The sequence below is a fragment of the Pristiophorus japonicus genome, chromosome 10 (genome assembly GCF_044704955.1).
Source record: "Pristiophorus japonicus isolate sPriJap1 chromosome 10, sPriJap1.hap1, whole genome shotgun sequence".
Taxonomy (NCBI): Eukaryota; Metazoa; Chordata; class Chondrichthyes; family Pristiophoridae; genus Pristiophorus; species Pristiophorus japonicus.
Window position 1 is genome coordinate 224,050,467 of NC_091986.1, and position 24,803 is coordinate 224,075,269.

Here is a 24,803-nt window from a genome sequence, read left to right on the forward strand (position 1 = left end):
GGGGGGGAGGGAGGATGAGGATGAGGATGGGAGGAGGAGGAGGATGGGGATGGGGAGAGGGGAGGGGAGGGGAGGAGGAGGAGGAGTATGGGGGGGGAGGAGGAGGAGGATGGGGGGGGGGGGGAGGGAGGAGGAGGAGGATGGGGGGGGGGGGGAGGGAGGATGAGGATGGGTGTGGGGAGGGAGGATGAGGATGGGTGTGGGGAGGGAGGATGAGGATGGGTGTGGGGAGGGGAGGGGAGGGGAGGAGGAGGAGGATGGGGGGGGAGGAGGAGGAGGAGGAGGAGGATGGGGATGGGGGGGGGGGGGGGAGGGAGAGGGGAGGGGAGGGGAGGGGAGGGGAGAGGGGAGGGGGAGGAGGAGGAGGAGGAGGATGGGTGGAGGAGGAGGAGGATGGGGATGGGGAGGGGGAGGGGAGGGGAGGGAGAGGGGAGGGGAGAGGGGAGGGGGAGGAGGAGGAGGATGGGTGGGAGGAGGAGGAGGATGGGTGGGAGAGGGAGGGTGCACCGGCCGATGAGAATGGTGTGAAGGAGGCGCTGATACTGTTCCGGCTAGCTTCTCTCCAGAATTTAAAGACTTTCTGCTTCCAAGTGTTCGACAAACCCGCAGAATTCCTCCGAGCTGCTGGGAGAGAGATTTATGTGCCTTTTTTTGGGGGATGTACAGTTCACCATGACAACCCTACAGAATATTCCCCGGCAACACTATATGTATCCTAGCAACCGGAATCAGCATCCTTTCACCATAACAACACTACAGCATCCTCCAAGGCTACAGGAACCCCCCCCTGCCCCCTGCCCCCCGCCCCCCAGGGGTCAACACTCAGTGGTCCCACAGTAACACGTCTGCCTGTCTTCTGCTTTGCTTGTTCATTTCTTGGTGCCCCCCCCACACCGAGAGCCCCCCAGTCAGAGGAACTCTTCGGGCCGGCTAACATGTGACCGTGGTGGGAATCGGTTATAGCAGAGGGAGGCGGCAGCCCAGGATCGTGTAACTGTGCTGGCTGGAGTCCCACCGTAACCCCCCCCCCCCCCCACACAAACCCGGGGAGGAACCCATCAAGCCCCTCGCTGTGTACTCTCCCCAAGTAAAGGCCGCACGATGGGGGGGCAGGGGGGGGTTCCATCCGAGCCCACCCCTCCTCTCTCGCTCGCTCGCTTTTGTGGGAAGTGACTTTGAGCTGTGGGATTGTCGATGGGATTCTGTGTATCGTCACACTAGTGAGTACTTCACGCCTGACACTAAACTATTTAACACTCTGCACACAATTCTAATAATTAGCTTCAAACAGCAATGAAGGACGTCATTGGCCAATGACACCAGTACAAGTGAAGGTCACGGGGAGGTTGAGATTGATAAATTCTTGTTAACCAAAGGTATTAAGGGATATGGGCCAAAGGCGGGTATGTGGAGGTAGGTCGCAGATCAGCTGTCGTCTCATTCAATGGCGGAACGGCCTCCTATGTTCCTGTGACCCCGAGCTTCCCCCCAACCCTCCTGTGACCCCAAGCACCCAGTGACCCCCCAACCCTCCTGTGACCTGGGCTGTGAAATGACTCCTGTAACATACATTGAAAAATCCTTTTTTTTTGTTAGTCATGTTTTTATTTCTGACATCCTGTGCCTGTATTTAATGTACGAACATTCATAGCCAGATTTATTTATCATGAGCCGGTAGCATTGTTGGTGTGAATGTGCGCGCGAGTGTGAGTGAGTGTTGTACTGGCCTGGTGAGCTGTGCGCCCCAATATCTAGTACATCCAGGGTGGCACAGACTGAGGCTGCACAATACTGGAGAGGTTTCCAAGTGAATCACACAGGATATACGGCACACAACCCAGCCTTCTGATCCTTGGTGTAATTCTCAGTACAGAATCGCATCGGAAACTGTGGGACTTAACCCGTGTAATTGTGAGTTAACAAAAATAAATGTCACTTAAAGTGTCGTCTCTCCTAGTGATTGTCTGACTTTTCTCCCCCCATCCCCAGTCTCTCTCTCTTTTCCCCCCCCGCCTCCTGCAGCCAACAAGCGGTTATCCAGTCTAATCCCACTTACCAGCTCTAGGTCTGTAACCCTGCAGGTTATGATACTGCAAGTGCTCATCCAAGCACCTTTTAAATGTGGTAAGGGTTCTGATGCGTGGGGTCTAACCCCTGAGCCCCCACCTCGGGTTAACCTGGATCTTGTGAAGTTTGAGTCGCTGAACTCCAGCTACTCCTCTGGCCAAGGATCCAGGAGGCGATGATGACACTACCCGGCTGGGATCTGTAGTCTTCACCCCTTACCCTTCACAAACAACCCCAAATCTCAGGGCAATTAGAGTAACACTGGGGATTAGTGGGTTAAATTGACAGGTTGCACAGAAGAGGCATGTATTACATTGAGGAAAAGATTAAGGGATTTGATAGGGTAAGAAAGACTTGGATTTATATAGCACCTTTCATGACCACCAGATATCTCAAAGCACTTTATTGGCTGTAGTCGCTGTTGTAATGTGGGAAACGCGGCAGCCAAATTGCGCACAGCAAGCTCCCACACACAGCAATGTGATAATGACCAGATCAATAAGATCATCTGTTTTTGTTATGTTGATTGATTGAGGGATAAATACAGGCCCCAGGACACACCTAGTTTCTGGTGGAAGCAGATTCAATCTTCCCTTTCAGTGCTGGGATACATGGAGTGGGACTAGAGCAAACCTGGCCTCATTCTGTGCTGTATCAGTCTCTGATCACTGAACAATTCACAGCACTTTATGGACCACAGATGACTTAGTGTAGTTATCATGTTGATAAATACAGCAGCCATTTTGCACACACAGGATGAATGAGCAAGCTGTTTTTGGTGGCTGAGGGAGAAATCCCTGCTTCTCTTTCATTAGTGGCCGTGATATCAACACCCTCCGAAGAGGCAGATGGGGCCACGGTTGAAAATGTTTTCAACAGATGCTGGGAGCTTTTATTTCATAGGAACAAGAGGAGGCCATTGGGCAGTGCTTCAGTGCAAGAAAGAGTCAGGAATCGAGTCAAAGTCTGTTTATTGCAGCCATCCGTGAAACACAAGGTTGTGAAAAAGAATCATTACACAGAGACAAAGCTTCAGTGCTGAGAGTGCAAACTAGCACTGCCACAATGGGAGCTCCCAGACACACATTTGTGAAACATCAGAAATGGGAGCAGGAGGAGGACACCCGGCCCCTCAAGCCTGCTCTGCCATTTAATACGATCGTGGCTCAGCTCTACTCAGAGTCTTATTATTTGTGCAAATTTTGAAGTTCATCAAAGTGAAGGACATTAGTGCAAGGGTAATATTTCAAACCCTCCCGGGGCAGGTACAGCACGGGGTTAGAGACAGAGTAAAGCTCCCTCTACACTGTCCCATCAAACACTCCCAGGGCAGGTACAGCACTGGGTTAGAGACAGAGTAAAGCTCCCTCTACACTGTCCCATCAAACACTCACAGGGCAGGTACAGCACTGGGTTAGATACAGAGTAAAGCTCCCTCTACACTGTCCCATCAAACACTCCCAGGGCAGGTACAGCACGGGGTTAGAGACAGTAAAGCTCCCTCTACACGCTCAGCCCATGATTCGCCGCTCAGCAAACTTACAAAATATATTAATTAATCGTCTCCCAAAATTAAATGTATAAAATCTATGTAAAATCTATGTTTGTGGTGGGGGGGGGGCGCAATGATTTTTAGCACATTTTCCGCTGCCTCCAGAGTCGCCGTGTTTCCCCATATGTCCCCTTCTTGTGCAGGTCCTTGCAGAGGTGGGGATCGTCCGCCCGGCCCGTGCGCAGGGCACAGAGGGTGGCTGTCTTGCACGCTTGCTCGCACACCTGTGTGGTGTGGCCCTTGTGGTACAGGTACCAGTACTTGTGGAACAGACGGTCGTCTTGTGCCAAGCGGCCAATGAGGCTGTCCATGTCGGCGGGGAACGCTGTGTCCATCCCATAGGCCTCCCGCAGTCGGTACAGGAAGAGCCACTTGGGGCTCTCGCTCCGATTGGCCTCGGTCAGGTTCAGGATGTACGTCTCGTGGTCAAGCACCGAGTGTGAACTGTTCGGGTAATTCCCGTCAATCTGGTAAACGCGATATCCTGCCGAGCAATAAGATGGTGATTTGTAAAACGGTGCACAAGTGAGACTTGCAGACAGGAGGCGGGCAGTCTGTGGCTGGACCAATAATCCAGAGAGCCACTTGGGCAATCTCAATTCAACTTTGAAAAGTCTGTTGTCAGTCAGTGTCTCTACATTCCCCGGCACCCGACACAACTCCCACTGTGACTGCCCGGCCATGTACAGAGACCCCCCCCCCCCATCACTGCGTACACACAGCACCCCCCCCCCACACCATACAGTCCCAGTCCCCCACTGAGTACGGCGCTCCCGCCCCCAGGCCAAGTACATCCCCCCCCCCCACCCCGCCCCCAGGGCCAAGTACACCCCCCGCCCCCATCGGGGTAACCGAGTAAAGAGCCACCTCAACTGGGGCAGAGTACACCCCACTCCCCCCCCCCCCCCCCCAGGGCCGAGTAGACCCCCCCCCCCTCACACCTGCCCACCTGGGTTGAGGTCGATGTACGTGGTGACACTGGGCGCGATGAAGGCCACAGACACGGCGCGGCTCAGAGTCTCTTCATCGTAGAAAACCTCAAACTCATCCACGTGGGTGTGGCCAAAAAACTGGGCGGCAATCGTCCCCTCGTACCTGGGGGGCAAGGAGAGGGTTAACGGGTGGGGGCGAGGAGGGGGTTAACGGGTGGGGGCGAGGAGGGGGTTAACGGGTGGGGGCGAGGAGGGGGTTAACGGGTGGGGGCGAGGAGGGGGTTAACGGGTGGGGGCGAGGAGGGGGTTAACGGGTGGGGGCGAGGGGGGTCAAGGAGAGGGTTAACGGGTGGGGGCGAGGAGGGGGTTAACGGGTGGGGGCAAGGAGGGGGTTAACGGGTGGGGGCAAGGAGGGGGTTAACGGGTGGGGGCAAGGAGGGGGTTAACGGGTGGGGGCAAGGAGGGGGTTAACGGGTGGGGGTCAAGGAGAGGGTTAACGAGGGGGGGTCAAGGAGAGGGTTAACGGGGAGGGTGGACAAAGAGGGTTAATGGGGGGCAAGGAGAGGGTTAATGGGGGGGGAGGGGGCAAGGAGGGGGTGAAGAGGGCATCTCTCTCTCAGTCCCACGTACCTATTGACAATTCGGTAATAGTTCCAGCTCCAAACCTTCATGCAGAGCCCCGGGGGGATGTGACCGATGATGTGAACCTGGAGGAAGAAACAACGTTTGAGACGGTGACAGGGAGCCGATCCCAGTAACATCGCACATTAACCAGCGGGCCAGGAACAGTGCGGTACTGGGGAAAGTGTTCCTTGTGCTGAAAGTCTCACAGCCCCCTCCCCCGGGGTCTCACACACACACACACACACACACACACACCGACCCGGGGTAACACACACACACACACACACCCCCCTCCCCTGGGAAGGGAAGAGAAGGATCGAGTTGTGGAATCAGTTCCTCGGGAGCAGACATTGAAGCGGGGAGTCGGTGGGGTCAGGAGAGAATTAGTTATGTTTCTGCAGTGAAAAAAAATTGTTGAATATGGGGGTGACGGAGAGAAGGCGGGGCTGGGGGTGACGGAGAGAGGGTGGGGTTGGGGGAGAGGGGGAGTAGGTGGGGCTGGGGGAGTAGGTGGGGCTGGGGGAGTAGGTGGGAATTGGCCGAGATTGATGTCGGAGGTCTGGGGCTGGGACAGTGGGAGCTGACATTGGGGTCGGTGATGATGGAACTTTCCCCCAGCCCGGAATCGAAGCCCCAGGGTGAAGAACGAGAGGTTGGGTGGGGAGAATCGCTCTCCAAATTGTGGTGTGCAGGTTTACAGCCCCACCCGTGTCACGTGTCACTGCCAGGCGGCCCCCCCCCCCTCACGCCTCGCCTCTCAGGGCGATGCCACAGCTGGGGCGGGGGGGGGGGGGTCTGGGTTTGAGAGACACGGGAGTGTTGAACTGTGCGGGGAAATAACTCTCGGACAGAATTAGACACAGCCCCCACCCCCCTCGAAATACAGACAGTAAACCAGGCAGCTCCCCCAGGCCTCGCTCGCCCCCTCCTCTCCCACAGTGTACTGGGCACCCAGTGTCGGGCAGACAGGCGCCCCTCCCCCAGGCCTCGCTCGCCCCCTCCTCTCCCACAGTGTACTGGGCACCCAGTGTCGGGCAGACAGGCGCCCCTCCCCCAGGCCTCGCTCGCCCCCTCCTCTCCCACAGTGTACTGGGCACCCAGTGTCGGGCAGACAGGCGCCCCTCCCCCAGGCCTCGCTCGCCCCCTCCTCTCCCACAGTGTACTGGGCACCCAGTGTCGGGCAGACAGGCGCCCCTCCCCCAGGCCTCGCTCGCCCCCTCCTCTCCCACAGTGTACTGGGCACCCAGTGTCGGGCAGACAGGCGCCCCTCCCCCAGGCCTCGCTCGCCCCCTCCTCTCCCACAGTGTACTGGGCACCCAGTGTCGGGCAGACAGGCGCCCCTCCCCCAGGCCTCGCTCATTTGTCAGTGAACTGTCGCATGAGCGCGTTTTGCAGGAGCCGATGAGGTGTTATATATATTCACATCTCTCACTCGCTCATGGTCACATGCTTCACGCTGGTTGCACTCCAGCTCCCTTTGTGAAACCACAATGCTGAATTAAAGTACTGCTCGAGGCAGAGTCGTGCCGAGTGTTAGAAGCAGAAATGATCTTCCCACGACCGCAGTTACTGAGCGGGGCTGAGTGGGGCAGGCAGTGCGATGGTTAATCGCTCCCCGCCGCCTCTGTACAACCTACACCGTCCCGAGCACCCCGATTTACCCAACCCCCCCCCCCCACCCCGGGGCAGGGCCACGATCGGGGTGAGGGGAGAGATTGTGTGCGGTGGGGGGACCAGAGAGATTCTCTCTGGGCGAAGATCATGGAGTGAAGCCACACTCTGATCACAGAGTCCCAGTGAACAGGCAGAGCCGCTCAACTTGGATCCCTCCCCAATTCCCCCACTCACCCCTTCTAAACTCCAGAGTATGGGCCCAGTCTGCCCAATCTCTCCTCATAGGACAACCCTTTCATCCCAGGAATCAATCTGGTGAACCTTTGTTGCACTCCCTCTAAGGCAAGTATATTCTTCCTAAGGTAGGGAGACTAAAACTATACACAGTACTCCAGGTGTGGTCTCACCAAGGCCCTGTATAGTTGTAACAAGACTTCCTTACTTTTGTACTCCAACCCCCTGCAATAAAGGCCAACATACCATTTGCCTTCCTGATTGCTCATTGTACCGACATGCTAACTTTCAGTGATTCGTGTACAAGTACCTGCAGGTCCCTTTGAACACCAACATTTACTAGTCGCTCACTGTTTAAAACATACTTCTCCTATCTCCCATTTCCCCACATTATTCTTCATCTGTCACCTTATTGTCCACTCGGTTAACCGCGCTCTAGCCCTGTGCAGCCGGCTCACAGCTTGCTTGCCCACCGAGCTTTGTATCATCAGCAAACTTGGATACATTGCACTCGGTCCCTTCATCTAAATCATTGATACAGATTGTGAATAGCTGGGGCCCCAGCACTGATCCTTGCGGTACCCCAGCCTGCCATTCCTACTCTCTGGTTCACGGACAGAAAACAATCTTCAATCCATACTAATCCTTTCCATGACATTCAACGGCATTAGCATTGTTGAATCCCCACAATAAACGTCCTGGGGGCTCCCCATTGACCAGAAACTTAACAGGTCCAGCCACATAATTACTGCGTCTATAGGTCAGAGGCTGGGTATTCTGTGGCAAGTGTCTCAACTCCTGACTCCCCAAAGCCTTCTACAAGGCACAAGTCAGGAGTGTGATGGAATACTCTTCACTTGCCTGGATAAGAACATAAGAAATAGGAGCAGGAGCAGGCCATACGGCCCCTCGAGCCTGCTCCGCCATTTAATAAGATCATGGCTGATCTGATCATGGACTCAGCTCCACTTCCCCACCCCCTCCCCATAACCCCTTATCATTTAAGAAACGGTCTATTTCTGGCTTAAATTTATTCAATGTCCCAGCATCCACAGCTCTCTGAGGCAGCGAATTCCACAGATTTACAACCCTCAGAGAAGAAATTCCTCCTTATCTCAGTTTTAAATGGGCGGCCCCTTATTCTAAGATTATGCCCCCTAGTTCTAGTCTCCCCCATCAGTGGAAACATCCTCTCTGCATCCACCTTGTCAAGCCCCCTCATAATCTTATACATTTCGATAAGATCACCTCTCATTCGTCTGAATTCCAATGAGTAGAGGCCCAACCTACTCAACCTTTCTTCATAAGTCAACCCCCTCATCCCCGGAATCAACCTAGTGAACCTTCTCTGAACTGCCTCCAAAGCAAGTATATCCTTTCATAAATATGGAAACCAAAACTGCACGCAGTATTCCAGGTGTGGCCTCACCAATACCCTGTATAGCTGTAGCAAGACTTCCCTGCTTTTATACTCCATCCCCTTTGTAATAAAGGCCAAGATTCCATTGGCCTTCCTGATCACTTGCTGTACCTGCATACTATCCTTTTGTGTTTCATGCACAAGTACCCCCAGGTCCTGCTGTACTGCAGCACTTTGCAATCTCTCTCCATTTAAATAATAACTTGCTCTTTGATTTTTTTTCTGCCAAAGTGCATGACCTCACACTTTCCAACATTATACTCCATCTGCCAAATTTTTGCCCACTCACTTAGCCTGTCTATGTCCTTTTGCAGATTTTTTGTGTCCTCCTCACACATTGCTTTTCCTCCCATCTTTGTATTGTCAGCAAACTTGGCTACATTACACTCAGTCCCTTCTTCCAAGTCGTTAATATAGATTGTAAATAGTTGGGGTCCCAGCACTGATCCCTGCGGCACCCCACTAGTTACTGGTTGCCAACCAGAGAATGAACCATTTATCCCGACTCTCTGTTTTCTGTTAATTAAACAATCCTCTATCCATGCTAATATATTACCTCCAACCCCGGGAACGAATAAGCTCTTAAATTCTATCTTTTGAAAATGTTAGAGAGAGCAAAACAAAGATTGGTGCTCTCACATGGGGAAAAGGCAAACCTGAAATAAAGTTCAATAAACTTTTCTTTTCAAATTATAATTTTTTTTTAAGTTTAAAAAATGTATTTATTAAAATGGACAAATTACATACTGCACAAAATTAAAATTAGTTTTCAAGAATCAGGGTTCAAATGCAACATGTGTTTAGCAGTAAGAACATTGTCAAAACCCAGTTACACCTAATCGAGTTGGGTCTAACTTTTAGTGGGGAATTTAACATCGTACTTACTGCGAAAGAGCCGGAGTTTATGACAGTTGATGTGGCTGATTACAGACTGTCGACTCTGTAGGGGAGGGGGGCGCACAGTACAGCCTGTTTTGGAGTTGTCAATGACAGACCGCAACTTCAGGATTTCTGCATGTGCAAAATCTCAGTTTGTGTTACATATTTACTCTGTACTTGTATTTACTCTGTACAGCCACCAGAGGGCTCATCCCCTGGAGTCCCAAGGGATCCCATAATCCTTTGGGAGCACAGATATTTAAGGAGGCTTCACAGGTTGAAGAGGCACTCTGGAGACCTGCAATAAAAGACTAAGTTCACACGTTACTTTGAGCTCATAGTGTTCAGTCTGACTCTTTCTCCATACACAACAGTTTCAAAGGCGGAATGGCAAATCTCGACTGCAAATTCTGGGCCAATATTGTTTAAGGCTTCATTTTTTTGTACTCAAAAGTAAGCGATGTACAGAATTGAAGAATTTTTGCTACTTAAATGTCAGCATCAACCACTCCAAGGTCAGGAATTGCACAAATGCCCCAAAAACAGTCTCAACAAAGCATCAGGTTTTTCAGTAAAAATGAATGACCCAATCATTTAAATTAACAACTTTTAATAGAGCTCCATTTGCAGCCACCCTCGTCACCTCTCTTACAATTTCTGCTAAGTTTAGCGCTGCAAACTCACAAGCTGCAGAAATTGGATTATGATCTCCCACTCTCATTTCAGTCACCAGAGAGTCAAGACATTCATCGCTACAGTTTACCCTAGATTCAAACCAAGGTTCGAGAAGTTTTACCTTGAACCATCAAACCTTTTGTCTTTTAATTTCTCCTGTCTTCCACCCGATCAGACATTCCCTTTAGTTCTTTCCCCCTGATCCCTGCCTCTGCACTTGCTTAAAATCTGTTACATCTCTAACCTTTTCCAATTCTGATGAAAGGTCATCGACCAGAAACGTTTCTCTCTCCACAGATGCTGCCTGACCTGCTGAGTATTTCCAGCATTTTGTTTATCATTTCAGATTTCCAGCATCCTCAGTTGTTTGCCTTTGCTCTAGAGAAGTTAAGAGCAGTTTGCTAACTCACTGAGACAGCAGGTCGAAACTCAATACTTCCCAACTTCCCTCCCACGATAGTAACCGAAAATAATGACACAATCTTCTTTTGTTAAAACCGTCAAGCCCCATCCTCCCCGGCTCGAACAGATCCAGCCCTGGCTGGCAGAGTTTCTTGTACATGTTAGTCACATCTGATGTACACAGGGCGAGGGTGAGTGGGGGCAGGGAAGCACCCAGATACTTTCACACACTCAGCACCACAGCTCTGCTGATGACTGGAGCTAGTGTAAGGATTGCAGTGACACTGGTTGGGCCTCGCGGGGCTAGTCCAATGCAGGGCCCGACCAGGGCTCCGCACTTCACCTTTCTCCTCCTTTCCCCGCAATAGATCGGGGCCAAGCCCCCTGGTATCGGCCAGCGGGAGGGGAGGGGGAACACTCAGTCTCTCTCTCAGCACCCCCGGGCTGGGCCACCCATTCACTGGCAATTCCGGATGCCTGTCTCTCTCTCTCTCTCTCTCTCTTTCTCTCACAGCCGACATGAGTGCAGCTCCAACAACACTCAGGAAGCTCGACACCATCCAGGACAAAGCAGCCCACTTGATCGGCACCCCATCCACCACCTTCAACATTCACTCCCTCCACCACCGGCGCACCGTGGCTGCAGTGTGCACCGTCTACAAGATGCACTGCAGCAACTCGCCAAGGCTTCTTCGGCAGCACCTCCCAAACCCGCGACCTCTACCACTTGGAAGGACAAGGGCAGCAGGTGCATGAGAACACCACCACCTCCACGTTCCCCTCCCAGTCACACACCATCCCGACTTGGGAAATATATCGGCCGTTCCTTCCTCGTCGCTGGGTCACAATCCTGGAACTCCCTCCCTAACAGCACTGTGGGAGCACCTTCACCACACGGACTGCAGCGGTTCAAGAAGGCGGCTCACCACCACTTTCTCAAGGGGCAATTAGGGACGGGCAATAAATTGCCAGCGACGCCCACATCCCAAGAATGAATTTTTAAATCCAACTTTCGCTTGAAGGAGTTCAGCGAATCAGCATCGATCACACGAGCCGGCAGTCTATTCCAGAGGCCCATTGTTCTCTGGGAAAAGAACCACCTCCTGACATCTGGCCTGACACAACTTCAATTGTGACCTCCGGCCCTCCCTAACCTATTGGAACAAACTGTCAACTGGAGCACGATCTATTTCCCGCATTATCTGAGACTGATTGAGGATAAGAAGTCTATGCTTCTCTAAAGTTCAGTGTCCCAACTCTTTTAGCCTATCTTGATAACATTTGTTCCTGGTGGAACATAAGAAATAGGAGCAGGAGTCGGCCATACAGCCCTTAGAGCCATTCAAGTCTTCTGGTAAATGCTGCACAACTTGTACATCACTTCAGAATGGTTTCTATGTTAATCAGTGTACTTGTAACAATAAGTGACTATTGTTAAAGAACTGTGTGCCACCAACAGTTCCTGAAAGAAGAGCAGACTCCTGTACTTTGCATTCCTACTGATACACAGATAATCTGTTCTTCACCTAATATTACCAGTATTGGGGAGTTTTCCAGTCTGCAGCATTACAATCTCAGAGGGGAAGAACACACGACAACACCTCTCCATATCGAGCACTGATGTGGCCAGTGTATCTGCTCTGGTAATCCCAATGTTCACTAATGCAGTTGGTAACTTCTTCTCATATGCTGCAATGCTGAGCCTATATCCAGAATAGACCTTCGTGATCTCTCCGCCTGACAGCAAAGATCATGGCTGATCTGATCATGGACTCAGATCCACTTCCCCGCCCGCTCCCCATAACCCTTTACTCTCTTATTGCTCAAAAATCTGTCTATCACCGCCTTAAATATATTCAATGACCCAGCCACCACAGCTCTCTGGGGCAGGGAATTCCAAAGATTCACGACCCTGAGAGAGAAGAAATTATTCCTCATTTCCGTTTTATTCTGAAACTATGCCCCCTAAGTTCTAGATTCCACCACGAGGGGAAACATCCTCTCTGCATCCACTTTGTCGAGCCCCCTCAGAATCTTAGGTGATCTTACTGAAACATATGTCAGTCTTCTAAACTCCAATGAGTATAGGCCCAACCTCCTCAACCTTTCTTAATAAGACAACCCCTTCATCTCCGGAATCAACCTCGTGAACCTTCTCTGAACAGCCTCCAATGCAAGTATATCCCTCCTTAAATAGAGACCAAAACTGTACGCAGTACTCCAGGTGTGGCCTCACCAATACCATGTACAGTTGTAGCAGGACTTCCCTGCTTTTATACTCTATCCCCACTTGCAATAAAGGCCAATATTCCATTTGCTTGCCTAATTATTTGCTGTACCTGCATACTAACTTTGAGTTTAATGCACAAGGATCCCCAGGTCTGTACTGCAGCACTTTGTAATCTCTCAAATTAAATAATAATTTGCTTTTCTATTTTTCCTACCAAAGTAGATAACCTCACATTTTCCCACATTATACTCCACCTGCCAAATGTTTGCCCACTCACTTAGCCTGTCTATATTCCTTTGCAGATTCTTTGTGTCCGCCTCACAACTTGCTTTCCCACCTATCATTGCATCAGCAGCAAACTTGGCTACATTACACTCAGTCCCTTCATCCAAGTCATTAATATAGATTGTAAATAGTTGAGGCCCCAGCACTGATCCCTGTTGCACCACTAGTTACTGTTTGCCAACCTGAGAATGCCCCATTTATCCCGACTCTCTGTTTTCTGTTAGTTAGCCAATCCTCTATCCATGCTGATATATTACCCCCAACCCCGGGAACTTTTATCTTGTGCAGTAACCTTTTATGTGGCACCTTATCGAATGCCTTCTGGAAATCCAAATACACCACATCCACTGGTTCCCCTTTATCCACCCTGCTCATTACATCCTCAAAGAACTCTAGCAAATTTGCCAAACATGATTTTCCTTTCATAAAACCATGCTGACTCTTTTTTTTGGACTGTACAGGTTGAACCTCTCTTATCCGGCACCCTCAGGACCTGGCCTGCGCCGGATGAGGAAATTTGGCGGACGAGGAGAGGTCACATTGAATTGGATGGTACAGGTACTGAGCAAGGGGTTATCGGGGCTGGCTGGCTTGGGGCTGGGAGTGCGGCAAAAAGATCATGGGGGGGGGGGGGGGGGGCGGGGGAGTGGATCGCGGGGTCAGGCCAGCGATTGCGGGAGTCGGCAGCGAGGAAGGACGTCAATTTGTTCATGTCGGAGTTCTGCACGTGTCACCCGTTGGCCGGGAATGGTGCCAGATAAGTGAGTCCCGGATAAGGGAGGATTAACCTGTAATATGATTTCCTAAATGTCCTGCTACTACTTCCTTAATAATGGACTCCAGCATTTTCCCAACCACAGATGTTAGACTAACTGGTCCAGTTTCCTGCTTTCTGTCTCCCCCTTTCTTAAATAGGGGCGTTACATTTGCAGTTTTCCAGTGCGCTGGGGCCTCTCCAGAACCCAGGGAATTTTGGTAGATTACAACCAATACATCCACTATCTCTACAGCCACTCATTTTAAGACCCTCGATGCAGGCCATCGGGTCCAGGGGACTTGTCCACCTTTAGTCACATTAGTTTGCCTAGTACTTTATCTCAAGCGAGTGATTATTTGAAGTTCCACTCTGACAATAGCCCCTTGATTATCAATTTCTGGGATGCTTTTAGTCTTTTCTAATGATACAAAATTTTTGTTCAAAGTCCCCTGTTTTCCCATTATTAATTGCCCAGTCTCATCCTCGGAGGGACCAATGTTATTTTAGTTACTCTCTTTTTTTATATTCCTGGAGAAGCCCTGTCTTTATATTTCTTGCTAGTTTACTCTCATAAACCATCTTCTATCATTTTTTTTAGTCGTCCTTTGCTGGTTTCTATAAATTTCCCAATCCTCTGGCCTTCCACTGTTCTTCGGAACATTGTATGCCTTGGTTTTCAATTTGATACCATCCTTTACTTCCTTGGTTAACCACGGATGATTCATCCTTCTCTGAGAGTCTTTCCTTATATATCTTTGCTGAGTGTTATGAAATATCTCCTTAAATGTTTGCACCTGGTTATCTACCATCTTACCCTGTAATCTATTTCCCAGTCCACTTTAACCAGCTCTGCCTTCACACATAGAAACATGGAAAATAGGTGCAGGAGTAGGCCATTCGGCCCTTTGAGCCTACACCACCATTCAATAAGATCATGGCTGATTATGCAACTTCAGTACCCCTTTCCTGCTTTCTCCCCATACCCCTTGATCCCTTTAGCTGTAAGGGCCACATCTAACTCCCTTTTGAATATATCTAACAAACTAGACTCAACAACTTTCTGTTGTAGAGAATTTCACAGGTTCACAATTCTCTGAGTGAAGAAGTTTCTCCTCATCTTGGTCCTAAATGGCCTACCCCTTATCCTTAGACTGTGTAAATTACTAGTGACAACTTCTAGTAACTTCTAATGGTAAAGTAAGATTGCAAGTTTAAGTAAAACTGAAATATTAAACAGATAGGATTCTTGTAGGTTTAAGCAGAGACAAACCAGCAAGCTAGCTTAGTTAATTGGCCAGCTAGCAAAAACTGGTTCCCTAAACAGGCCAGTGGTGAGTCAGCTAGAAACAGTATAAAAAGAGGGGGCTTTGTACAGACCTACACGGAGTGCAGCAGCAGCTCAGAGTGCAACGGTAAAGTTTGGGAAGTGGCAGGGTTTTAAGGGGAAGTGGGAGCGGGAGGTGTTGCTTTGGCTTGTTTTCCCCACCAGTGCTGCCTCCCCGACCTGGGAGGGAAAGAAAATGAAGTGTGACGTCACAGCCAAGAGGGTAAGTGATTGGTAAGTAGTTTTTCTTTTTTTTCTTATCTTGTCAGTAAGAAACCTTTGGCATTGTTGCCAAATTAGATTATTTCAAGGGATAAGTCATGTCAGGAGAGCCCAGACCCGTGTCATGTCAGGAGAGCCCAGACCCGTGTCATGTCAGAGAGCCCAGACCCCTGTCATGTCAGGAGAGCCCAGACCCGTGTCATGTCAGGAGAGCCCAGACCCGTGTCATGTCAGGAGAGCCCAGACCCATGTCATGTCAGGAGAGCCCAGACCCGTGTCATGTCAGGAGAGCCCAGACCCGTGTCATGTCAGGAGAGCCCAGACCCCGTGTCATGTCAGGAGAGCCCAGACCCCGTGTCATGTCAGGAGAGCCCAGACCCCTGTCATGTCAGGAGAGCCAAGACCCCTGTCATGTCAGGAGAGCCCAGACCCGTGTCATGTCAGGAGAGCCCAGACCCGTGTCATGTCAGGAGAGCCCAGACCCGTGTCATGTCAGGAGAGCCCAGACCCGTGTCATGTCAGGAGAGCCCAGACCCGTGTCATGTCAGGAGAGCCCAGACCCGTGTCATGTCAGGAGAGCCCAGACCCGTGTCATGTCAGGAGAGCCCAGACCCGTGTCATGTCAGGAGAGCCCAGACCCCGTGTCATGTCAGGAGAGCCCAGACCCCGTGTCATGTCAGGAGAGCCCAGACCCGTGTCATGTCAGAGAGCCCAGACCCCTGTCATGTCAGGAGAGCCCAGACCCGTGTCATGTCAGGAGAGCCCAGACCCGTGTCATGTCAGGAGAGCCCAGACCCGTGTCATGTCAGGAGAGCCCAGAGCCGTGTCATGTCAGGAGAGCCAAGACCCGTGTCATGTCAGGAGAGCCCAGACCCCTGTCATGTCAGGAGAGCCCAGACCCGTGTCATGTCAGGAGAGCCCAGACCCCTGTCATGTCAGGAGAGCCCAGACCCCTGTCATGTCAGGAGAGCCCAGACCCGTGTCATGTCAGGAGAGCCCAGACCCCTGTCATGTCAGGAGAGCCCAGACCCGTGTCATGCTCCTCCTGTGCCATGTGGGAAATCAGGGGCGCATCCAGTGTCCCTGACGACTATGTGTGCAGGAAGTGTATCCAGCTGCAGCTCCTGTTAGACCACATGACGGCACTGGAGCTGCGGATGGATTCACTCTGGAGCATGCGCGATGCTGAGGATGTCGTGGATAGCACGTTCAGTGAGTTGGTCACACCGCAGGTAAAGGTTACAAAGACAGATACGGGATGGGTGACCATCAGGCAGAGCAGGAGTAGGAAAGTAGTGCAGGAGTCCCCTGCGGTCATCTCCCTCCAACACAGATATACCACCAGCGGAAGGCAGCATCAGCCAAGTTCATGGCACCATGGGTGGTCCTGCTGCACAGGAGGGCAGGAAAAAAAGAGTGGGAGAGGTATAGCGGTAGGGGATTCTATTGTAAGGGGTTAGATCGGTGTTTCTGCAGTCGCGACCGAGACTCCAGGATGGTATGTTGCCTCCCTGGTGCAAGGGTCAAGGATGTCTTGGAGCGGGTGTAGGACATTCTGGAGGGGAAGGGTGAACAGCCAGTTGTTGTGGTGCATATAGGTACCAATGATAAGGGTAAAAAGCAGGATAAAGTCCTACAAGCTGAATTTAGGGAGCTAGGAGTTAAATTACAAAGTAGGACCTCAAAAGGTAGTAATCTCAGGATTGCTACCAGTGCCACGTGCTAATCAGAGTAGATAGCTCAGATGAATACGTGGCTTGAGGAGTGGTGCAAGAGGGAGGGATTCAAATTCCTGTGACATTGAAACCAGTTCTGGGGGAGGTAGGACCAGTACAAAGCGGACGGTCTGCACCTGGGCAGGACCGGAACCAATGCCCTAGGGGGAAGTGTTTGCTAGTGCTGTTGGGGAGGGGTTAAACTAATATGGCAGGGGGATGGGAACCGATGCAGCGAGATAGAGGGAAATAAAATGGAGGCAGAAGCAAAAGATAGAAAGGAGAATAGTAAAAGTGGAGGGCAGAGAAACCCAAGACAAAAATCAAAAAGGGCCACATTACAGCAAAATTCTAAAGGGACAAAGAGTGTTAATAAAAACAAGCCTGAAGGCTCTGTGCCTCAATACGAGGAGTATTCGTAATAAGGTGGATGAATTAACTAGGCAGGCAGCTATTAACGATTATGATATAATTGGGATTACGGAGACATGGCTCCAGGGTGACCAAGGCTGGGAACTCAACATCCAGGGGTATTCAACATTCAGGAAGGATAGACAGAAAGGAAAAGGAGGCAGAGTGGCGTTGCTGGTTAAAGAGGAAATTAATGCAATAGTAAGGAAGGACATTAGCCTGGATGATTTGGAGACCAAAACTGTACACAATATTCAAGGTGTGGCCTCACCAAGGCTCTATGCAACTGCAGTAAGACCTCCCTGCTCCTATACCCAAATCCCCTCGCTATGAAGGCCAACATGCCATTTGCCTTTTTCACCGCCTGCTGTACCTGCATGCCAACTTTCAATGACTGATGTACCATGACACCCAGGTCTCATTGCACCTCCCTTTTTACTAATCTGTCACCATTCAGATAATATTCTGCCTTCCTGTTTTTGCCACCAAAGTGGACAACCTCACATTTATCTACATTATCCATGCATCTGCCATGCATTTACCCACTCACCTAACCTGTCCAAGTCACCTTGCAGCCTCTTAGCATCCTCCTCACAGCTCACACTGCCACCCAGCTTAGTGTCATCTGCAAACTTGGAGATATTACATTCAATTCCTTCGTCCAAATCATTAATGTGCATTGTAAATAGCTGGGGTCCCAGCACTGAACCTTGCGGTACCCCAGTAGTCACTGCCTGTCATTCTGAAAAGGTAGTGTTTATTCTTACTCTTTGCTTCCTGTCTGCCAACCAGTTCTCTATCCACGTCAATACATTACCCCCAATACCATGTGCTTTAATTTTGCACACTAATCTCGTCAAAAGCCTTTTAAAAGTCCAAATACACCACATCCACTGGTTCTCTCTTGTCCACTCTACTAGTTACATCCTCAAAAAAATTCTAGAAGATTTGTCAAGCATGATTTCCCTTTCATAAATCCATGCTGACTTGGACCGATCCTGTCACTGCTTTCCAAATGCGCTGCTATTACATCTTTAATAATTGATTCCAACATTTTCCCCACTACCGATGTCAGGCTAACCGGTCTATAATTACCCGTTTTCTCTCTCCCTATTTTTTTAAAATGTGAGGTTACATTAGCTACCCTCCTATCCATAGGAACTGATCCAGAGTCTATAGAATGTTGGAAAATGACCACCAATGCATCCATTATTTCTAGGGCCACTTCCTTAAGTACTGCAGACTATCAGGCACCGGGGATTTATTGGCCTTCAATCCCATCAATTTCCCCAACACAATTTCCTGACTAATAAGGATTTCCTTCAGTTCCTCCTTCTCGCTAGACCCTCGGTCCCCTAGTATTTCCGGAAGGTTATATGTGTCTTCCTTCGTGAAAACAGAATCAAAGTATTTGTTTAATTTTCTCTTCACATATCTAATTGCCTTTATTTAAGTTCAGGACACTAGTTTAAGACCCAACTTTCTCATGCTGAAACTGAATTTGAAATTCTACGATGCTATGATCACTCTTCCCAAGAGGATCCTTTACCATGAGATAATTAATTAATCCCATTTCATTACATATTACCAGATCTAAAACAGTCCGCTCCCTGGTTGGTTCCACAACGTATTGTGCGAAGAAACCATCCCGAATACATTCTATGAACTCTTCTTCAAGGCTACCTTTGCCAATTTGATTTGTCCAACAAATATGAAGATCAAAATCGCCCATGTTTATTGCCGTAACTTTCTTACAAGTCTCCATTATTTCTTGATTTGTACTCTGTCCTACAGAGTGGTTACTGTTAGGGGGCCTGTTGACCACTCCCACCAGTGACTTCCTTCCCTTATTATTTCTTATCTCCACCCAAACTGATCCAGCATCTTGACTGCATTAATTGCTTTAATGTGTTGAAATACTGTGCGTTGTATCAAATCATTTACTAGCAACATCTGCGCGCTGCACACCAAATTGGTTTGACCTCCTTCGAAACCTCCCCCCCCCCCCCCCCCAACCCCGGGACAGTTACCCCAATGCCCTAATGCAGTTACCTCCCCCCGCACCGCTGCCCCCGGGCACCCACCCTCCCACCCCGAGCACAGTTCCCCAACTCCCTCCCACCCCAGGAAGTTCCCTATTCCCCCCCCGCCCCCGGTGCAGTACCCAGCGCCCCCTTCCCGACCTACCTTGTCACCGCTGTTCTCAGCCTCCTGCAGGATGCCAATCAGCCACTGCAGTTGGCCGGCCGGGTCTGTCGAGTTCACCAGCAGCCAGAAGTTTTCATGGGAGCAAAAGTTCATGTTGAGAGATACGAGCCTCAATCCCGGCCCGAGTTTCACCGTGTAGAACCCCGCCCTCCTGGGAGTGAGGAACACAGAGCCATCAATGACCGGGAGCTCATTGGCCGATCGATACTCCCCCTCCCCTCCCTCCCCCGCTCTTCCCTCGCACTCCCCTCCCCTCCCCCGCTCTTCCCTCGCCCTCCCCCCATTCACCCTGAGCAGGGCCCCCTTACTGTGGGAGCCCCCACCTCCCCTCCCCCTGGACCACCCCACTGCGGGCCCCCTCCACTCTCCCCTTCCCCAGGGCCCCCTTACTGTGGGACCCGTCACCCCACTCTCCCATCCAGTCTAATCTATATTGCTATCCATTGTTACAGTGATTCCCTCAATAAAAGTACACGCCCTGCAGGTTTAATAGGGGGACGCCACGACTGCACTTGAGCTGAGGCTACACCAGCAATGTCTGTCTTTCTCCTGTTCCGAGGTAAAAGAAAACAGAACAAATGCCCAAAACTACCAGCAAGGCCAAAGCAGGCAAGAGTGAATGAGCACAAAATCCAGTCTAGCACTCCCTCGCAGTGCTGAGGGAGCGCCGCACTGTCGGAGGGGCAGTACTGAGGGAGCGCCGCACTGTCGGAGGGGCAATACTGAGGGAGTGAATCACTGTCGGAGGGGCGGTGCCGAGGGAGTGAATCACTGTCGGAGGGGCGGTGCCGAGGGAGCGCCGCACTGTCGGAGGGGCAGTACTGAGGGAGTGCTGCACTGTCGGAGGGGCAGTACTGAGGGAGTGCCGCACTGTCGGAGGGGCAGTACTGAGGGAGCGCCGCACTGTCGGAGGGGCAGTACTGAGGGAGTGCCGCACTGTCGGAGGGGCAGTACTGAGGGAGCGCCGCACTGTCGGAGGGGCAGTACTGAGGGAGTGAATCACTGTCGGAGGGGCGGTGCCGAGGGAGCGCCGCACTGTCTGAGGGGCAGTACTGAGGGAGTGCCGCACTGTCGGAGGGGCAGTACTGAGGGAGTGAATCACTGTCGGAGGGGCAGTACTGAGGGAGTGAATCACTGTCGGAGGGGCAGTACTGAAGGAGTGCCGCACTGTCGGAGGGGCGGTGCCGAGGGAGCGCTGCACTGTCGGAGGGGCAGTACTGAGGGAGTGCCGCACTGTCGGAGGGGCAGTACTGAGGGAGTGAATCACTGTCGGAGGGGCAGTACTGAGGGAGTGCCGCACTGTCGGAGGGGCAGTACTGAGGGAGTGAATCACTGTCGGAGGGGCAGTACTGAGGGAGTGCCGCACTGTCGGAGGGGCAGTACTGAGGGAGTGAATCACTGTCGGAGGGGCAGTACTGAGGGAGTGAATCACTGTCGGAGGGGCAGTACTGAGGGAGTGAATCACTGTCGGAGGGGCAGTACTGAGGGAGTGAATCACTGTCGGAGGGGCAGTACTGAGGGAGTGCCGCACTGTCGGAGGGGCAGTACTGAGGGAGTGAATCACTGTCGGAGGGGCAGTACTGAGGGAGTGAATCACTGTCGGAGGGGCAGTACTGAAGGAGCGCTGCAACACCACCCCCCCCACTTCCGCACTCCACGGATCCCCGAGGTCATCAAATGAGAGGCTGTTTGGTGGCTGTGTGTTTTTGAAAGATACTGAAATAATGTCCCTAAGCGCAGAGATTGCACCACAGGAGAAGCCCGAGTCACCCAACCCTGCGGTGTGGCAGTTTCCTGTCGCAAACCACAGACACTGCAAATGTTGTTAGTAATCGGGCGGGTTGTTTGCAGCTGCTTTAAAGTCGCACCGACAATAAAACCTCCAAACGCTCGGCCCCCTCCCGCGGCCTCGCCCCGTTGGACTGGAGAAGCTGGGGTTGTTCTCAGAGCAGACAAGGTTAGCGGGGAGGTGGGTCGATTTTTTACCCAGCGAGTTATGAGGATCTGGAACCCGTTGCCTGAAAGGACGGGGCAAACAGACTCAGTCATAACTTTCTCCCCTCCTCTCGCCCAGGATGCTGAGGGCAATTGCGGTGCCCCCACTGAGTGAGTTTAATTGGCTGATTTCAGAGAGCTGATCAGGGGTGTGTGCTCTGTGCTCTCAATACCAGAATAAACCCAGAGGCACAGGGGACGATCACAGTCCCTGAAATGGGAGAGTGTACACGGGCTGCGGGGAGGGGAGAATGCACACGGGCTGCGGGGAGGGGAGAGTGCACACGGGCTGCGGGGAGGGGAGGGTGCACACGGGCTGCGGGGAGGGGAGGGTGTACACGGGCTGCGGGGAGGGGAGAGTGTACACGGGCTGCGGGGAGGGGAGAGTGTACACGGGCTGCGGGGAGGGGAGGGTGCACACGGGCTGCGGGGAGGGGAGGGTGTACACGGGCTGCGGGGAGGGGAGAGTGTACACGGGCTGCGGGGAGGGGAGGGTGCACACGGGCTGCGGGGAGGGGAGAGTGCACACGGGCTGCGGGGAGGGGAGAGTGTACACGGGCTGCGGGGAGGGGAGAGTGCACACGGGCTGCGGGGAGGGGAGAGTGCACACGGGCTGCGGGGAGGGGAGAGTGCACACGGGCTGCGGGGAGGGGAGAGTGCACACGGGCTGCGGGGAGGGGAGAGTGCACACGGGCTGCGGGGAGGGGAGAGTGTACATGGGCTGTGGGGAGGGGAGAGTGTACACGGGCTGTGGGGAGGGGAGAGTGTACACGGGCTGTGGGAAGGGCAGAGTGTACACGGGCTGCGGGGAGGGCAGAGTGTACACGGGCTGCGGGGAGGGGAGGGTGCACACGGGCTGCGGGGAGGGGAGAGTGCACACGGGCTGCGGGGAGGGCAGAGTGCACACGGGCTGCGGGGAGGGGTGGGACTAACTGGTCCAAAGGCCCTTGCCGATGGGGAAATGCCCGAGGTCCTTTCTGCGTCTATCAGGAGGGACTATCTCTCGATACTGACAGACAGAGAGCTCCCCAGAGATGAGCAGAGTTCCCAGTCTTGGAGCACTGCCCGGCTCCCTGTCCCCTCCTCCTCCCAACACTCCGGATCCAAAGCAGAGTCCTGCTTACCCCAGCGTTTCCAGGGCTTCCTTCGGCAGCCAGTCTTTCCAGGCCGCCACCATGGCGCCGTAGAGCCAGGCGGAGGACTGGTTCCCGCGGACGAAGGGAGGGGGGAAGCTGTTGACCGGTGTGCTCTCGTGGTTGCCGACGGACGGGTAGACACGGACGTGGCCCAGGTGGCGACGGAGCAGCGCGGTGATGGTGTCCAGGGCCACCACCTGGTCTCGGCGGCTCTGGTGCCAGACATTGTGTGCCGGGATGTCACCAGTCCAGTACACCAGGTCGAAGTGGTCGGACCGGAGGTGCTGGAGCAAGTTCTCGATGGTACGCAGCGGGAGGTCACACTTGCTGTACTCGCCCCACTTCCCCGCCCCTTTCCGATACCGGGGCGGTAACCCCGAGCCCCGCCGACAACACAGCGGGTCTTTGCAGTCGGGGTCGGTCCCCGGCGAGTACTCCTTGTCCCAGTGGATGTCCGTCAGGAAGAGCACCCTGGTGACGGGCGCGCTGGGCCGCGGCGCTTTCGGCGGCACAACCGGCGGCTTCGGCGTGTCTGGGAGCGTGACATTCCAGTCGGAGTAGATGTCCCAACGGCCGCAGTCAATACCCAGCAGCAGCCCACAGATCTCCGAGGGTTTCAGGATGGAGTTGATCCAGGCGGCAATCACGTCGTGCTTGAAGAGCCCGATGGCCTGGGCACAGATATCCTGAGGGGCGAGCTTCAGATCAATGCATAGCTTCGTGGCGGCAACAACTGCCGCTTCATCCAAGTTACTGTCAAACTGTTGCAACAGAAAACGCAAATTAGCAGAAAGAAATCATCAATCGTGTCAGTGGGCATTACCCCCAGTAACAATGTGTGTTACACCCAGTAACAGTGTTTGTTACAATATACACGAACAATACTCCCAGTAACAGTGTTTGTTACAATATACACAGGCAATACTCCCAGTAACAGTGTGTGTTACACCCAGTAACAGTGTTTCTAACAATATACACAGGCAATACTCCCAGTAACAGTGTTTGTTACAATATACACGGGCATTACTCCCAGTAACAATGATACAATATACACAGGCATTAGATCCAGTAACAGTCAAACCAATCTGTTACTGGGAGTAATGCCTGTGTATATTGTAACACTGTTACTGGGAGTAATGCCTGTGTATATTGTAACACTGTTACTGGGAGTAATGCCTGTGTATATTGTAACACTGTTACTGGGAGTAATGCCTGTGTATATTGTAACACTGTTACTGGGAGTAATGCCCATGTATATTGTAAGTGTTACTGGGAGTAATGCCCATGTATATTGTAACACTGTTACTGGGAGTAATGCCTGTGTATATTGTAACAGTTACTGGGAGTAATGCCTGTGTATATTGTAACACTGTTACTGGGAGTAATGCCTGTGTATATTGTAACACTGTTACTGGGAGTAATGCCTGTGTATATTGTAACACTGTTACTGGGAGTAATGCCTGTGTATATTGTAACACTGTTACTGGGAGTAATGCCTGTGTATATTGTAACACTGTTACTGGGAGTAATGCCTGTGTATATTGTAACACTGTTACTGGGAGTAATGCCCATGTATATTGTAACACTGTTACTGGGAGTAATGCCTGTGTATATTGTAACACTGTTACTGGGAGTAATGCCTGTGTATATTGTAACACTGTTACTGGGAGTAATGCCCATGTATATTGTAACAGTGTGTTAAACCCAGTAACAGTGTTTGTTACTATATACACGGGCGTTGCACCCAGTAACACGCCAATACAATATGCACAGATTTGCTACGTCCAGTAGCAGTGTGTATTACAGTACAGCAGAGATATTACACTGTGTAACGTATACACTGTAATGTTAAAGTCTACATAAGAACATAAGAATTAGGAGTCGGCCATTCGGCCCCTCGAGCGTGTTCCGCCATTCAATGAGATCACGGCTGATCATCGACCTCAACTCCACTTTCCCACTCGATCCCCATATCCCTCGATTCCCCTCGAATCCAAAAATCTATCGACCTCAGCCTTGAATATGCTCAACGACTGAGTATCCACAGCCCTCTGGGGCAGAGAATTCCAAAGATTCACCACCCTCTGAGTGAAGAAGTTTCTCCTCATCTCAGTCCTAAAT

The 24,803-nt window shown here is 51.8% G+C and overlaps 1 protein-coding gene across 1 annotated transcript in view; it reads right to left on the reverse strand.

Moving 5' to 3' along the window:
* Positions 1–3,021: 3,021 nt before the first annotated feature.
* smpd1 (sphingomyelin phosphodiesterase 1) overlaps positions 3,022–24,803 on the reverse strand; it is a 30,071-nt gene continuing 8,289 nt past the window's right edge. The window contains exons 2-6 of the mRNA XM_070892637.1: positions 22,671–23,443; positions 19,531–19,702; positions 5,182–5,258; positions 4,569–4,714; positions 3,022–4,103 (exon numbers count right to left, since the gene is read on the reverse strand). Coding sequence (XP_070748738.1) covers positions 3,700–4,103; positions 4,569–4,714; positions 5,182–5,258; positions 19,531–19,702; positions 22,671–23,443 — 1,572 coding nt within the window. The 3' untranslated portion in view covers positions 3,022–3,699. The remainder of the gene's footprint in view (positions 4,104–4,568; positions 4,715–5,181; positions 5,259–19,530; positions 19,703–22,670; positions 23,444–24,803) is intronic.